The 18,791-nt window shown below is 33.5% G+C and overlaps 1 protein-coding gene across 1 annotated transcript in view; it reads left to right on the forward strand.

The window, feature by feature from the left end:
• LOC124365043 (vacuolar protein sorting-associated protein 13D-like) overlaps positions 1–18,791 on the forward strand; it is a 189,889-nt gene that overhangs the window by 35,286 nt on the left and 135,812 nt on the right. The window contains 10 exon segments of the mRNA XM_046820942.1: positions 720–918; positions 1,925–2,111; positions 3,124–3,265; positions 4,391–4,514; positions 6,666–6,826; positions 7,884–8,031; positions 8,870–9,048; positions 10,189–10,352; positions 12,652–12,849; positions 13,502–13,597. Coding sequence (XP_046676898.1) covers positions 720–918; positions 1,925–2,111; positions 3,124–3,265; positions 4,391–4,514; positions 6,666–6,826; positions 7,884–8,031; positions 8,870–9,048; positions 10,189–10,352; positions 12,652–12,849; positions 13,502–13,597 — 1,598 coding nt within the window.

Consider the following 18,791-nt stretch of genomic DNA (forward strand, 5'->3'; position numbering starts at 1 on the left):
GTTCATAAAACTTTAAAATTGTCGTAGATCTGTTTGGATTGGTAAATTATGAGCCAGTGCAGTTTCTGAAGTTATGGCAAAATACTAAAGCAGTACTGAGAGTAGACAAAACACATAATCGTAATCTCATGGTTAGCCACTAGAATGCAGAATGAACATTAAGTTAAAGTTACTCTTAGTGCATCTCAAAGTGAAATAGACTGACAAATTGAATTAAACCATTGAAGAAAAACATTCTTAAATATGTATACATCCTTATTGGTTGTACAATAAAATTAACCATTCATTTATATACAGCATTTATATGCTATTTCCCAGTTATCATTTTTGAAAAAAATGCTTTATGGTGTACCAATTTAAAGATAACTAAATTTATGGGCAACCAGTTCAAAACTCAATCACAATTTTCTATATCATGTAATTACAAGAGTTAATTTTACTGGTGTAAAATAGTTAGTTAATTTTCTGTTGTTTTTTTTAAGTTTTTAATTAATTATTTAGTAATGAAAATCATTATTTTAATACAAAACATTGAATGCATCAATATTTGTTTGCTAAACATTTGATTTTGACAGCTCTTGAATTTTCATTATGATTTATTTATTTTGTAATAATTTTTATGTTTGTCACATTATGGTCAAAACTGCTTTGATGCACTTCGCCACATGTTTCACCTTATTATAGTATCAGTTCTTTCTAATGTTGAAATATTGTTGCAGATTGGAAGTCCGCTCGGAAGCATTGGATGTAGTGTATAATCCAGGTGCTGTTAAATGGCTGATAGACTTCTTCGTCCGACCTTTCCAGACGTCAGACCCAAGTTTCCGAGCTGCGGCCAGGCAGGGCTACAATGCCATGAAGCAACGTACCAAACAGGAGATCTTCAGAAATTGGGACAAAATCCTCCAGGGACATTTGGTCAGTGGTGGGAAAATAATTAATCAAATTTAAAATTTATTATTAGTTAGCGTTACCAAAAAATACACTGTTATTAGTTTAACTCTTATCTGCACACTTTTAAGTTAAGTTCTATAACTTGGTTCTTAGCCCCGTAACAGCTTTTGCCGAGTTAATTCATTGCTGACTAATGACTAAAAAAGGGCCGCTAATGAGTTAATCCGTTTGCAATAATGACCTGTTTTATTTTCATCTGTGACTGGTGGCAGGAAAACTGTGAAATAAATAACAGTAGGTAGTTAACAGTACCTGCAAGAAGATAGTGTAGGCATGCTCGAAGAATAACATGCACAAACAATCACATTACCAGTACAGTGATGGTGATAAAGGTTTGTGCGCGGCTCCTTGTTTATAGGTTTCCCATATAGAAAAAACTACTAAAAGCGGCATTCACAAACGAGTGAGTGTAAATAATGCATATAATGTGTGAAAAATTGTTGCACCTTAAGTTTCATTCATTTAAAGATCTATGTCAAATTCAACAAAATACAGTTATAAAGGTGCTTTTTTAAAATGTTTAATTTAAAAACCAATATTTATGGGATTTGTACTTAAACTTATTTCATTAAGCCTTAATGTTATAAATAAATGAACAAAACCATTATTATCTATTTGATTCTCAAACAGAATAAAATTATACTTATTTTTCATTAATGTGAAACTAACGTAAAAACTAAAATTATTGTTTCACTATCTTTATGAGGTAATAAAAATACAATACATATTAGTAAAACTATCAATTTTACTAGTAAAAAACTGAATTAATATTAATATTAATGTTTTGGACTTTCAACACCTTCTCATGACCAATCTACACAAACTGACTGTTTATTTAAAAAGTAATTTTTAAGGTTATTATGTATATGCAGAATTAAAAAAAAAAAACATATTACATGAAAGATAAGAGTACCTTACCTCACACTGCATACTAGACGTATTTTCCTCATTCTGTTTGTTGGAACTGCAGACTGCCAGGAAGACATGGGACATTGACTTGGCAATCTCCGCCCCGCAGATCTTTCTTGTGGAACATTTCAATGATAAAAATGCTGTGCTGTGTGTGGTGGACTTGGGCAAGCTGCACTTCACCAATAGAGAACCTGTCGTGGATGTACGTCTGTCTGTCGTTTCTGACCCTGACCAAGAGGATGAAGGTGAGATTTTAACTTAGGCTCTTGAAAACTTAACATTTTAAACTATGACTTAAAAGTACTTTTTTAATGCATTATGGTAATTAGTTTAGTTTAAAACATAGTAACTAAATATTTGCCCATATTTAATCAAAACCATTGGAATCAAAATATTCTTCAAATAAGCTATAAAAGGCAAAGATGAAAACGTATTTTAAAATAAGGAAGTTTTAGTAGTTAAAAATCTCACCATAATATATAAATCCCGTCAAATACAATTTTCTAATCAAATTGGATAAATGCTAACCTGTAGTAAATTTTATTATCTCTCCATAAAAGTAGATAGTGGTTTAAGTTTTCTTTATTAGGATGATTTTATGGAAAGTGATTGATAATTAATCCTTTGACTTGTTATTTATTTTACCTCCACTAACCTATCTTGCATGACGTAATTTGGCAATTTTGGCTAGATTTGGTGTTTTGTATACAACTTAGTGCTAGTATATGGTGTTATTTAATTCATGTTGTGCATTACTTGTAATATTGAAAGTTTTCTATTTTTAAAGATATAAGCATACACAAAATATAAAACCAATATTTTAATACATTTTATTGTTTTGTGAGGCCTTTCGATATTCAAGATATCTTCTTCAGACACATAAAAAAAAAAAAAAAATAAATAAATAAATATTGGTTTTATGTTTTTAATGTAATTTAACAGTGACCAATATAAGCTCCATCTACAGCATACACAAAATACTTTCTATGTCATGTACATAACAATAAATTACAAAGTTATGTAATTTATTTTTGCATAATCTTCCAAACTTTTCCATGTCATTCATCCTATGCACAGGCCTAGACCAGGTTCAGTTCCTAGGATTGAGATCATCATTTAGGCCTATATTCACTACAAAGGGTTAAACAGTTCTCTCCTCTGAATGATAATTTCAGAAAAGTAGTAAGAGTAAAGTAATCAAAAAGTTAATAAAAATATTTGGTTGTTATTAAAATTGATCTGGAAATGTTGCGTCAGAGGCATTCCAGACACCATGTTCCACACCGCCAGGCAGTGAGGCAAGCGACTCGCTAGAAACCGTTGGCTCTCCTCTCAACCAGACTCTGGAGACCTCTGGCAGCATCAGTGAGCTGGCTCTGCACCACAAGCTATACGACAGGTGAGTCTTCACACTAAGTGAAACTCGCTTAAACTCATGAAATTTCCACTCAAAAATGCTTCAACAACATAATGAGATTTTTTGCACTCCCAAGAAGAGCTATTTCTGTATCCGTTAGATACATTTTCATTTTTTAAATGTATAATATATTGATTATGATTAAGGTGGTAAGACGAAAATTGCATCATTGTAGACTTATTTGTGACATGTACGGATTCAGTAACTCCCTTGTCAAGTGGTCATCGCATAATTCAAGCTCACTCGTTAATTCATTGGTTACTATACAAATTAAGGTTAGACTAGGTAAATCACCGGTGAAATGTTTCTTTCACACAAATAATTTGAATTTGTTCTGTGGAAAACAAATTTTGTTGTAACAAACGTTTTTCTTGACTGCTTTTGTCAATTTGGAGTTAAAAAAGTATTGTTTTTAGATCAAGCATTAGGAGTTTCAGAATTTATTGACAAAGTTCACTATAAAAATGACAATGTATGACTATTACTGTTCATGTAATGCATTCTGTAAATTAAGATTTAAAAGCAAAGCAAAGACAGTTTGAGAAATTTGGGCTGTAGACACCAACGTACTCTTTATACATAATCTTCAGTTAAGTCCGTATGAGCAGAATACAAGCAACCATTTTTATAAATTCCACCTGATAATATAATTGAACATTGCCCAAAGAAAAAGTTATCTTCTCTCTTTTTAACTTCCATTTCTCTCTTTTTCCAGTCCTTGGTGTCCAAAATTAGTCCCTAATTTTTCTTTCTTATTGAATACATTGAATACATTATAACCAACCGAATGTTAAAGTTCTCTTAAATCAGGGTACTCTCATACTATTAATTATTTAATACCATGAAAAATAAAAGACAGAAGCAGTGAGGTAATACTACATACCCCTACTATTTTCCATGTGTTAAAGAATGTATATGGACAAGATTTACTTTTCTACTAATAATTTAAGATGATGAAAGGTTAAGGATTTCTCAGCTTCTAATACCTTATTGGTAGGTTCTTTTTGATGACAAATCAGTTTCTATCACCATAATTATTTTTCTTGTATTATTTTGAAATAAAACTGAAGCCAAAATAGTTTTATATACAACAAAAACTGTCTGTAGGTATTCAATGGACCTCAATGAGCTACAGATCCTTGTAGGAAGAGTAAAGGACAACTGGAAGTTTGCTCATCTGAAAGGAACATCTGCACTCCACGTTCTGGATCGATTCAGCATTTCACTCCAGGTAAATATTTTGTTATTTTAGGCATCACAAAAAATAAGCATGACAACTAGTTAATTATTTGTGTGAATAACTTTTATTAAAGATAAACATAATATAGATCCATAGATTTACATCCAAAATTAAATGTTTTGTTATTATGTATTGTACTTGTATATCAACAATATATGTATTGTTTAGACTAAGTATATTTTGTTGTAGGATTTATTTTGAACAAATTAAATAATATCTCAATCTGGACTTTAGTAGTCCATCTTCATTGGATGTTTACTTTTAAAGGAATTGTTTTGAGTGCCAGTTCTATTTTTAGCTATCACTTTTTGTTGTAGTTAATTTTGGATTGTAACAACAATGAGGTTAACCAAAGGTTAAGTTGGTTGATTTGACCTGCCATACGCTATGCCAACACTTGTGAGTTAAAAATAAACAACGTTTTAATAAATGTATCATTGTCTTCCTATTATTATTTGTTTTTTGTATTTGTATGGTATTTAAGAAATTTTAAGGTATATAATTTTTTATGCTTATAGATTCAAATTTTGGATATGTAATACAAGTACATAATAAAGAGGCAGATATTTTGAACAAATACAACTATTTAAACAAACACGTTAAATTCACTTCAATTTTAGCAAGTTATTAATTACAAGGAACATACTAGATTGAAAAGTACATAAGGTAAAGTTTTATATGCTTTCATAAAGAAATCCCAGTGTGTGTATGGAGTTAGTAGTTCTATATTCTTGATACTTTCAGCTTGTAGATGGTAAGTATTCAGAATCTGTTAACCCATTGCGGATCACTGACGAGCTGGGCTCGTCACGCGGCGGCCGGGCCTAACGGCCATGACGAGCTCAGGTCACAAAAGCGGTCTGCTTTTAAATTTCCCTCGAAATAGTTCTTTTAATGTCTGATAGATCGGGCGATCGTCTTCACTTGTCTACTAAGAGTGTTTAACAACGGTCTACGTTTAGAGTTTTCAAAAGTTTTATAAATATCCTACAGATTGCAGTTGTATGTCGAAGTTGAAAAATCATTCATATGAGTTTACTCTCTGCTTTTTAGCGCTTCTGATTGGGTGTTTTCCTCAGTTGTTATTATAATACTTTTGAGGTTAATGACACAACTAAACGACGCAGACGTACATATTGGCGGGTTTAGTCTAGACAATGGCCCGGATGTTGTAATCGATCCGCCCGAGCTGCTTTATTTAGACTATGATTCAGACATCATCCCTGCCACCCCGGAACCTTGCTCGCGTGTTATCGTTCCTACATCACGGATACCCCAGCAGGTCCTTGTTCCATCTAAAGAATACCTTCACAGCTGAATATTCTAGTATACAATAGCGAGCGATACGATGTGGCGCACCATTGCTGTTCGTTCTGCCGCTGACCGTAAATTAATTTGTGCCCGCTGGTGCCCGCGCGCCAAAACAATACGATCCGCAATGGGTTAAGCTGTTAAGCATATTGAATTGTTAAGTCACCTGAGTTCAGATGTACCTTGATGGTGCAATAATAAATAATAAGAATATTTAACATTTACTACAAAATGATTGATTGTAACTTTTATAATACCAGTGAAACATGAACTACAGCACTCTGTGTATAAGGTACATGTACACACATACAGTACAGAATTCATCCTGTATAACTGGTGGAAGCAATGACTAGTTGTTTAGTAGCGATAATTCCATCAACTGATTTAGTACAAGGCATGGACAGTTAACAAGGACATCTGAGGGAAGAGTACGGAGAAAATCTTGAAGGAAAGATATAGAGCAGATGATCAAGAGGCAAACTGACGGCAAATGAGGTGAAAGAGTGAGAGGGAGCAAGTGTGTATTGTAAAGAGAGAAAGATTAGTAAAAGAAAGAAGATGGGTAAACAACGTATAATGGGGAGGACTCTTTAGGTAGCAAGTAGCAGAATGCTAGAATATGTACAAGATGAAGTATTGATACACAGACTTGTTATTTTGCAATATTTTAATTATTATATGACTCTCACTTTTATTTAGGAATAACATTTTTTTTTAGTAGGGTTCATTTAAAATAAATTATTGCATGAGTAACAGTGTTTCAAGCGTTTTTGTAGATTCTTTATGAATAGTTTATTCAAGTTTACAGTAATTGAATATCGAATGTTGTAGGTGGAAAGAAGAATTGTTTACACCACTGATCCGCAGTTTCCAAGCCTTACCCTTGCTGGGAACCTGCCGAAACTGGTGGTACACGTCAATGAACAGAAGATACTTGCACTTCGCACTCTGGTTGATGTCATCTCAGGGAAAGGTCTCCCATCTCCTTTCAGGTTATGGTCTACTACAAATATTCTATTGTTTGCCTAAAATTATAAAACTACAAAGTTTAACATATAGTTAGTTAGTAATTATTTCTTGTAGTTACGATGGATTATATATATTTACTAGCTGTTTCCCGCGGCTTCGCACGCGTCTCTTAAGCTTTGCCCGTATATTTCTTTGCCTTCAAATAGTGTTTGGATATTTTAATATACGTAACTACTGTGTTGTAATTGCAGTTTATAATGTGCAGGCGCTTTGATAACTTTTATATCTTGCAGTACAGCCTGGTGGTTAGTTACATCAATGGGCATTGCGTATAAACCTTCTACATAGAAAAATACAAATTTTCATAGTGATCGGTCCAATAGTTTCTGAGTCTATAAAGGACAAACACACAAACATTCATTTTTATATATTATGATTGCAGAAACAGTTTAAACAAAATTTGTCGTTTCTCTTAAAACGACAAATTTTAATAGCTTACTCTATGCTTTAAAACTATAAGTGTAAAGAAATTTATATATAAATATATTTTTTGTCGCATTATATATGTTTACAAAGAACAGCTGATTAAAAATTTGAAAAGACTCTTTCACTTAATAACATATGTTTGCTGCAATGCATTTCTTACGGGTATTTCTGTAACCAGTGGGGCGGAATCCTGAATCGGGAAAGGGATATAAAAAGTATCCTATAACCTTCTACAGATCAAGACGAACAAATTAAAAAAAAAATTAGGCGAATCCGTCTAGCCGTTTGTGAGTGATGCTGTTACACACGAACAGTTTCATTTTTATATATATAGATAGTGGATATAAAAGTGGAAATACGCATTTAATTATAACATTATGCTAAAGATGGGAAGTGAGCAAGCATAGGAACAGAATATCTTGTCCTCTAGTTACTTTAATATAAAACTGGATGGTCTGACTTATTGACTGCAACAAGGTATTTGGCATTTTTCACTGACCTAGGAAACTTGATAAAAACCCATAATCCAGTATTTAAAAAAGAATTTTAGTATTACTCTATTAATAGATTGCTCAATTTTGACTTTGGTTCCAGGTCTCAAGAAGGATCTCCAGATGAGACTAAGATGGCACCAACAGTTGTGACCGGTGAGAACAAATCACACTCTACGGGGGACACAAATGACTGCAGTGGAGCACGTCTTTTGATGTTGCAGTTTTGCGTGGACCAACTGGCTTTGGAAGTAAGTGAAGATACTTTTTATTTGTACTGAAGTTCTTCATAAAAACTATTTTTTAAATAAATAGCACTATTTATTTTGCGGCACTAATATTTTAAATGCTGTGAATTAAACAAAAGCTCTTGAAATATTTTAGTAACATAAAAATTTTTTAAAGTGGAAATTACTAACAAAATTTAAATTGCTTTAGACAATTTATAACAATGTTACACAATATGTGAAGATTTCATTCATATTTAATAATAACATTGATTTTGGACAAAGTCAAATTTTTAGTGTGATTCATATGGACGACTCTATCAGGCAATTCAAACCCATACTAAACCAGGGACGTTGGTTGACTCCATATATAAAATATTATTTGAAGCCACCAACTAAAAATACACAACATTGCTCTTGGTTTTTAGATCCCTTTTAACATTGTTATTCTTAATTTCACATTATTAATATAAATCATTGACTTTATTTAATATACAATTCTACTTTAGCAAACCTTTTTATTAATTATTTTAACTGCCTTAAATATTTTGATATTAATTTTATTTAATATTTCAATCATATTAAATTTATCATCTGACTAAGATATGGCATTAGTTAAATCATGTCCACATTTAGAGATGGTTATTTAATCAATGCGTGAAAATTTATATTTTATATAATTTATTGATCAACCCACTTTGACTGAGATGCGATGGTGACCAAAGAAATATACAGGATTAGCAAATTACAGAGGACGCACCTCGCAAGTACCCCGACTGTCCTAAAGTTGGTACATGATTCGTGTCGCAGTGAAGGTGTTAATATACATTACCAAGGCAGTCACTCTTTACACTGTGTCTAGGTGCAGTCTCGCAGCCGCAGTGTCGCAGAACTGCAGGTGTCTGGTGTCCGAGTGTCATACACCAAGCGACCTTTCGACACGAGTCTCACCCTCAGTGTTCACGGACTGCTGCTGGTGGACGCTCTCCAGACCTTTGGTCCTGACTTTGAGCTCCTCGTTGCTAGCCACAAACATGTTGGGTGAGTCATCATCATGATTCTTAACTAAGTACAGTAATAGCATAGGTGCCCTCCAATTTTGTGATGTTCCCATTTCTTCTCCTCCAGCACCTCAACAAGTCTTGTCTCTACATGTTTTTCCATTCTTCTATTGTGTAGCATTTTTTGTAATTTATGTTCTCGTATCCTCAGCCGCTCCCTTCTGATCCGTTTTATCACTAGTTCGTACTCAAATCCTTCTAGTGACCTTCATCCTTTATTCTTTCTCTTCTAGTCGATAGAGTGCTGTTCATCAGAAACTTCACCTCTTATGAGGCCTCACCACTCAATCTATTCCTCTCTCTTTTTACCACTACTCAAGTCTCGGAATCCATACAATAATAGAGTATGTTATATTAACCTTCTTTTTATATCTTAATAGCAAATTGTTATTACTAATAATTGTGTAAGTTCATTTGAATTTATTTAGGTTACAACGCAACTTAGATATTTAATAATGTTTATTGTGATATTTGTACAATGAAACTTATGTAATCTGGTGAGAAAATTATGATACCACAGCCCATCAGGAAGAAAATGACTTGAAGAATAAATAACTGAACCGAATAGAAATATTTTTACACACAAACCATTCAATTCAATTATACTTTATTCGGGAACTTTTTTCATACTTTGTCTAGGAATTTTATGGAATGCTTACTGTGACTTGGACAGATATGCAACATGGCAGATGGTTTACAATGATTTTGCGTAACAATATGTTAGATTAGTTTGGGTTTAGTTAAATTAGATTATGTTATGACATTTTACTTCTTTTAAAGTATTGTTTCTCAGTTAAAATACCATAAGTATTGTACTTTTCCTGAGCAAAATATAAAATGTAATAGTAATATTTTACATTATTGTACAATAAATAATTGAATTGAAATTTAAATCTAAATCAAGAATAAGGGGACAAATTTGATTGTTCAAGATTTGAATATAATTAAATTTTAATATTTTCCTATTAATTTTTCTTTTGCCAGAATTGTTTTTTGAAAATCCGGTTTAATTAACACTTTGCAAACCATTTGTAAAAATAGGGAAACAAATTAGAAAGTACCAACGATTTTTTGAACTATGAATAGTTACCAGTTGTGCAGTATATTGTGTCTGGTTCAGAATGGACAGTGTCAGTGGAAGTCTACGAGACAGTGAACCGACATCTCCCACTTCTCCTGGCTCTCCGGACCCGCTGTATAGCCGCAACTTGCGAGGATTCCCCATCACCTCCCCTTCGGCCATCACCACAGCGCTGTCTACGCTTTCCACTGACCAGAGCAGAGGTATTTTCCCCTAGTTATTATAAACTACACCTATACAGGTTCAAGACAAATTTTATGGTATAGAGTACATCTGTAAACACAGTAGATATAGTTTAAGGAGATTTAAAATTTATATGAAAGTGAAGCAGGTACCTGTAAATGAAAAAGAATGGATAGTGTTTTCAGATGACCGTGGGATAAAACTGAAACACAAATTATGATACATCTTAAATACATTTATTGTAAAGCTTCATGACGGTTATAATCATGTATTGAAACACCAAAAATTTGTATTATTGAAAACATTTGATGCATTCAAAACGCCTAGTAAAATTAAACACTATCAATTACCTCCCTATGGGTGGGACAAACTGGACGGGCTGCATCACTTACTATTAGTATATGTATGTATATATATACATTACAGTGACTCACATTTGAAGAGCTGGCAATGGATGGAGTTGATATCAAACATTATCTTATCTTTTACTCATAATCAAAACTTTATTTCCTATTAGTTACATGCTAAAGTATGTTGGAAATCATCATACAAATAGTAAATTGTATATTAAAAGTTAATGTTAACATAATACATAGTTAAATATGCATATTGTACCATGGCAATTTGGACTTATCAATATAAACTTAAATAATCACAATATATTACTAATTAATAAGTTAATATGTTAAACCTAAACTTACTTAATTTGATCTATACTCTAGATGAAATTTAGATTGTTCATTTGAAACATTTAAGTCATTTTTAAAATACTCTTTTATTGTTTAGTATTCATTATTTGTTAATAATCCTGTTATATCTTTGTTAAATGATTTTCCAGATTTAAATATATTAAATTTTGTTTCAAAGTTCTATTTACAAGGTTCACTCGTTAAGTAACAAGACAAATTATTACTTTTTTACATAGTCTCCATCATCACTTCTACACTTGTCCCATCTTTCTGCTAAATTGTAAATGCCCTTGGCATAAAATCTTTGAATTGATCTGAAAGCCACTTTGGCACCTGATTTTTGACCTCTTCATTGGATTGAAAATGTTTCCCTTATACACTCTCTTTAAGAGGTCCAAACAGATAGAAGTTCAAGAAAATCACAATAAATTGGCTCCTAAAAATCCTGGAGTACTGTAAACATGACTACCGGCAGATGGCTGAGTCCTGAATGTTTTGCGAGTGGGAGAAGTCTTATGCTTCCACTCACGGCTCTGTCGTGATTCTGGCTTATAGTGGTGGATCTATGGTTCGTCACACATTACAATTCAGTCGAATATTGATTTTTCAACTATCAACTGATTGAAGGCGGGTTGCATTGTGAGCATCTGTGAGTTGTCTGGGCACCCATCTCGCACAGGTTTTATTGTACTGCAGCTTGTTGTGAATAATTTTATGGACAGTTCCAACACTAGTTTATTTTTACACTTATCAGTTCAACAGCGATATGCCTTTTGTCCCGAATTAATGCGTCAATCCGAGATTCGAGAGAGGAACTTCCAAATTCAACCAATCATCAGAAAACATTGTTTGGCCCCTTTGAAACTGTTCTACCCTTTTTTAAAGGTTCGATCGATTCAAACAGTTGTCTCCATACACTTTGAACAGTTTTTTGTGAATTTTAAAACCTTTCTCACCGCGACTAAAAATCTGATCACTGCACATTGCTCTTCCATGGTGCAATTCTTTAGCGGACTTGCTAATGTTAACTGAGTAAATTTGATGCTATGTTTACAAAATATGATTGAACAGCTAATCAGATGTCATTGCAAGGTTGCCAACTTTATCTCCTGAAAGTTTCATATAGATTATTTCAGCCTTTTGAGCAATAGTAACTTGTCTGATTACTTATTAAATGACCCTCGTATAGTTTTGCAAGCCATATAAGATGGTGAGTATCCAAAATTTGAAGTATTTTAGTTTATAAAGTCAGTGAAATATCTTCTGGTATTGTGTAAGTTATCTGAACAAAAAAGTATTGATTTAAAAAAAATAACTTACAGATACCAAAAATATATACTTGTAGTAAAGTCATAATTTTTAAAGATCTAAGTAAAGGTTTGAAGTTTACAAATAAACATTAAAAAAATGTAAAGGTCTTTTTTGAATTCCAAATATTGTGTCAAACACCTGCAAGTTATCTTGTGTAATTTAAATAATGCAGGTCTTTGTATAGGTAAAGATTTCTAGTTAACTTTATGTATATAATAAGAAAAAATACAAGACCATGCAAAGTTGGTATTTTACAATGTCTGTTAGTAATTAAAATTGTTGTTAAGGTAGTATTACAGTGTTGTTGATGTTGGCACAGTCAAGTCACCTTTAGGGTTCTGTCCCTCCTCCCCCCCGACTGGCCCCTGGCCACCCCTGGTACCCCTGGAGGTGCCCAGCACTGAGGCACTCATCACTATAGAGCTGGTGTCTGTCAGCGCAGACTGTCCCACTAACACTGACGCCAGGGAACAGCTGCAAATCGCCAATATACAGTTCAACAATCTGGATATCATTGGTAAGTTGGAAAACTGTGTGTTTTATTTTATTGTTGTTACAGATCTGATAACATTTTAATTCTTCATTAATCCTTATATTTTAAAACGATGTCTTCTAATAGTAAAGTTTATCACGTCATTAATAAGTGTCCCGCTATTTCATCAAATAAGACAGGAGTCTTCAATTGTCAATCAGTAATTTCAAGTATTTCTTTTTAAAGTTATTGAGTTGATGATTAAATTGACATTTTGGATTCGTGCACCAAGTTTTATCATGTAATAAAACATTTTATCAGTCTCTTTACATTCTAGTTGTAAGTTCTTCTCTGTATTATAGGTATATTATGATAAATGTAGATATATTCATGTCAAACAAATTCAGTACTTATTAAATTATAATACGAACAATAATTTTTTGTCAACAGACTATTTTTCATTGGTAATTATTGATCAAATATTTGATTAATATATTTTTTCATTAACATTTATCAGATACAAATACACAATAAAAACAAAATATATTATTATTAAATTAATATTAATATTAAATTAAGAGGTCTATATTTGTTCCAAGATGAAACATATGTAACACACTAACAGATCCAATATTATGATTCCACCTAATTCAATTATTTTTATTCTGTTTGTATCACGAAACCTAATATGTTTCAGCCAACCAGGAGACAATTGTGGAACTGATTGGGTTTGTTAAAAGAGTATTTCCAAGCAAACCGGTTCATCACAAACCTCCTGTACTTCTGACACCAGGTATGCGGAATATATTTTGTCTGTTCTTAACTTAACATTAAAAATCAACTAAACTAATGAGGGGTGGGTTTTAACTGTAGATCAAGAAATCTTAAGAAAGCAACAAAGAATAAATTGTAAGTATAGACTGAATAGTGCAAAGTTTCCTGTGCAAAGCTGCTCGTACTTTGTGCGGGGTCTGTTGCCATTAGATTGTTTCTATTTAATTTAGAATCCAGGGACTCAGTGTGCTTGATGCTTGAAAGAAAGAATAAATTGTAAGTATAGACTGAATAGTGCTTCCTGTGCAAAGCTGCTCGTACTTTGTACGGGGTCTGTTGCCATTAGATTGTTTCTATTTAATTTAGAATCCAGGGACTCAGTGTGCTTGATGCTTGAAAGAAAGAATAAATTGTAAGTATAGACTGAATAGTGCTTCCTGTGCAAAGCTGCTCGTACTTTGTACGGGGTCTGTTGCCATTAGATTGTTTCTATTTAATTTAGAATCCAGGGACTCAGTGTGCTTGATGCTTGAAAGAAAGAATAAATTGTAAGTATAGACTGAATAGTGCTTCCTGTGCAAAGCTGCTCGTACTTTGTACGGGGTCTGTTGCCATTAGATTGTTTCTATTTAATTTAGAATCCAGGGACTCAGTGTGCTTGATGCTTGAAAGAAAGAATAAATTGTAAGTATAGACTGAATAGTGCTTCCTGTGCAAAGCTGCTCGTACTTTGTACGGGGTCTGTTGCCATTAGATTGTTTCTATTTAATTTAGAATCCAGGGACTCAGTGTGCTTGATGCTTGAAAGAAAAAATAAATTGTAAGTATAGACTGAATAGTACTTCCTGTGCAAAGCTGCTCGTACTTTGTACGGGGTCTGTTGCCATTAGATTGTTTCTATTTAATTTAGAATCCAGGGACTCAGTGTGCTTGATGCTTGAAAGAAAGAATAAATTGTAAGTATAGACTGAATAGTGCTTCCTGTGCAAAGCTGCTCGTACTTTGTACGGGGTCTGTTGCCATTAGATTGTTTCTATTTAATTTAGAATCCAGGGACTCAGTGTGCTTGATGCTTGAAAGAAAAAATAAATTGTAAGTATAGACTGAATAGTGCTTCCTGTGCAAAGCTGCTCGTACTTTGTACGGGGTCTGTTGCCATTAGATTGTTTCTATTTAATTTAGAATCCAGGGACTCAGTGTGCTTGATGCTTGAAAGAAAGAATAAATTGTAAGTATAGACTGAATAGTGCTTCCTGTGCAAAGCTGCTCGTACTTTGTACGGGGTCTGTTGCCATTAGATTGTTTCTATTTAATTTAGAATCCAGGGACTCAGTGTGCTTGATGCTTGAAAGAAAAAATAAATTGTAAGTATAGACTGAATAGTGCTTCCTGTGCAAAGCTGCTCGTACTTTGTACGGGGTCTGTTGCCATTAGATTGTTTCTATTTAATTTAGAATCCAGGGACTCAGTGTGCTTGATGCTTGAAAGAAAGAATAAATTGTAAGTATAGACTGAATAGTGCTTCCTGTGCAAAGCTGCTCGTACTTTGTACGGGGTCTGTTGCCATTAGATTGTTTCTATTTAATTTAGAATCCAGGGACTCAGTGTGCTTGATGCTTGAAAGAAAGAATAAATTGTAAGTATAGACTGAATAGTGCTTCCTGTGCAAAGCTGCTCGTACTTTGTACGGGGTCTGTTGCCATTAGATTGTTTCTATTTAATTTAGAATCCAGGGACTCAGTGTGCTTGATGCTTGAAAGAAAAAATAAATTGTAAGTATAGACTGAATAGTACTTCCTGTGCAAAGCTGCTCGTACTTTGTACGGGGTCTGTTGCCATTAGATTGTTTCTATTTAATTTAGAATCCAGGGACTCAGTGTGCTTGATGCTTGAAAGAAAGAATAAATTGTAAGTATAGACTGAATAGTGCTTCCTGTGCAAAGCTGCTCGTACTTTGTACGGGGTCTGTTGCCATTAGATTGTTTCTATTTAATTTAGAATCCAGGGACTCAGTGTGCTTGATGCTTGAAAGAAAAAATAAATTGTAAGTATAGACTGAATAGTACTTCCTGTGCAAAGCTGCTCGTACTTTGTACGGGGTCTGTTGCCATTAGATTGTTTCTATTTAATTTAGAATCCAGGGACTCAGTGTGCTTGATGCTTGAAAGAAAGAATAAATTGTAAGTATAGACTGAATAGTGCTTCCTGTGCAAAGCTGCTCGTACTTTGTACGGGGTCTGTTGCCATTAGATTGTTTCTATTTAATTTAGAATCCAGGGACTCAGTGTGCTTGATGCTTGAAAGAAAGAATAAATTGTAAGTATAGACTGAATAGTGCTTCCTGTGCAAAGCTGCTCGTACTTTGTACGGGGTCTGTTGCCATTAGATTGTTTCTATTTAATTTAGACTCCAGGGACTCAGTGTGCTTGATGCTTGAAAGAAAGAATAAATTGTAAGTATAGACTGAATTAAATAAACCTGGCATACTTACAGTACAGAGGCAACCTGGTTCAATTCCCTCTAGGAGTGTAATCTTTTTGCTCCACTGAAAAATAAATTTGCTTTAATTTAAAGCTTTATTTTGTTGTTGTAAACAAATTTGACTATTTGTACAAAAGTTTTTAAGACACACATTAGGCACACAGAAATAATATGGCAAAATTTCCTTGTGGAATTTGTGAAATTAATGTAAGGTCATCAGCAATCTTATGTACTGGCCTATGCAGCAAATGGTTTCATTTTAAATGCGTAAGTTTGACCTTATCCAATGTGAAAACTATGGAAAAGGAGGATTTCGTGGGAGAGTGGAAATGTATAACTTGTCAAGATAACATGCAAACAAATGAAATCCCTAAAGGTGTATTAATTAAAAATAATGAAGAAAATTTTGATCAAGTAAATTCTCCCTCTCTTGCCGATGAGATTAACAAATCTATCATACATGAAAATGAGGAACTTAAACAAGAACTACATATAGCGAAGAACAATAGCTCTCTCTATGTACTAGAACTCGAAGATAAGATACGACATGATGAAGAAACCATTGAATCACAAAAAAAATCATTTGATAAAAGAGAAAAAGAACTAATAAGCCAAATACAATCTTTAGAAAAAAAACTTAAAAATGAAAAAGAAGATAACGAGAACCTCATCTCAATTATTGAAGAGGAAACAGAAAACGAATTAAGAAAAGAAAATAAACAGCTAAAAAAAATAAATGGGGAATTGCGAAACAAGTTAAAAGAATTAAATGAACAGAAAAAAAAGCATCCCACGACACAACAGGACTATCAGACGCAGATTATTCTGGAGGAATTAAAAAAGGAAAAGCTGGAAAGTGAAAATTTAAGAACAGCATCTAAAATTCTACAGGAAGAAATCAGGTGTTTGGAAAATAAAATTCAAGAAATACAAACATCTAAGAGAACCTGCTTGAGTTGCTTCCCAGCCATACAACAATCACATTCCAATATGGACCTTTCAGGTTCATCATCCCCCTGGATAACACAATCTAGAAGAGGAGCTGGCTGGCCCAAGCATCCACAGTCACCTCAAGGTTTACAGTGCACAAATGGGTTTTCACCCTTGGCTGTGGCTGACGAGGAGGAGGAAGAAGATGTGGGCGATAAAGAAGTTTCACAATCCGAATACTACATCTATGGCGACAGCCATGGGCGTGACCTGGCATATCATATTAACCAAAAGCGCAAGTCGAATAATGCATGTGGTTTTGTTAGGCCTAGAGGTCGAACCAAGGATATATTAAATGATACAAACTTAGAGACAATAAATTTGAAAAAGAATGATGTCTTAATCCTAATATGTGGTACAAACGATGTGGCCAGAAATGAGGCTAGCGAAGCCCTTGAGGGGTTAACTCGTACGTTAAACAAATATAAACATACAAATATTGTACTTGTGGACTTACCAAATAGGTACGATCTGAAATCATGGTCGTGTGTAAATAAAGAGGTTAGGAAAACAAATATTTCTTTGGAAGAACTTTGTCGACAGCATCCAAACGTCACGCTGGTAAAAGCAAGTGAGGCAGAAAGGCATTTTCACACCCGACAGGGTATGCACTACAACTACAGGGGGAAAGTTTGGCTAGCAGAAAAAATATCAAAAGCAATAAACAAGATGGGCAGTAATGCACAAAGCCAAGCTCTGGTCAATATGGAGCTGAGCCTTAATGAAGAGGAACTATCTGAGAAGTACACTGAACAGGGCGGTGCAGAACTTCAGGGTTCTTCACTGAAGAGGCATGAAGGCATGAAGCACCCTGAACAGGGCAACGTTGAACTGCAGCAGCCCTCGTCGCTTGGCGTGGAATTGGCAGGAAACTTGGAGGCCTCTATGGGAAACTACCGGGAAGCATCAACAACCCAGATAATGTAGCAAACTTACAAACATCACCTCTTAGTATTTTACATTTAAACACCCAGTCAATTAGAAATAAATTAAACTTAATAAACCTATTTTTGAATGATTTTTATTGTGACATTTTCATGGTGAATGAACATTGGCTGTTTGACGAGGAAGTTTCTTTGTATATTCCAAATAATTTTATTTTAGCTAATTCCTTTACTAGGAATAATCTATCTAAAAGAGGTGGTGGATGTTCTATTTATATTAAGCCAGAGATTGAATTTAAAACAATTGATTTAAGACCTTTTTGTGTAACAGGCCTTTTTGAGGTAGCAGGTATTCTCTTGCCTAAACTTAAGTTAATAACTGTCACTCTATATCGCACGCCAGACTCTAATGTACCACAGTTTTTAAATACTCTTGATTTATTTTTATTATTTTTACATGACAAATACAATAATTTACAGTATATAATTTCTTCAGACTTCAATATTAACGTACGACAAAATAAACCAGAAGTGAAGTGGTTTTTAAATATTTTAAGATCACATAACATGTATTTGTTAAACAATGAGCCAACTAGGGGCGAGGCTTGCCTAGACAACATTGTAACATCAATCAGTAGAAATAAAACTAATTGTAATGTTATAGAACCACATTTATCTGATCATTCTGGTGTATTTGCTCAATTTTTCGACATGTATGTATGTAAAAATAAGCCTAAATTTGAAAAAAAATGTATTAGAGATATGAGTGATAGAGCAATTTTTAATTTTAAGTATGACTTACTTCAAACAAACTGGAGTATTTTAAACTGTTTTAATGATGTAGAACAAGCCTTTGAT

This window comes from Homalodisca vitripennis, chromosome 6 (assembly GCF_021130785.1).
Source record: "Homalodisca vitripennis isolate AUS2020 chromosome 6, UT_GWSS_2.1, whole genome shotgun sequence".
Classification (NCBI taxonomy): Eukaryota; Metazoa; Arthropoda; class Insecta; order Hemiptera; family Cicadellidae; genus Homalodisca; species Homalodisca vitripennis.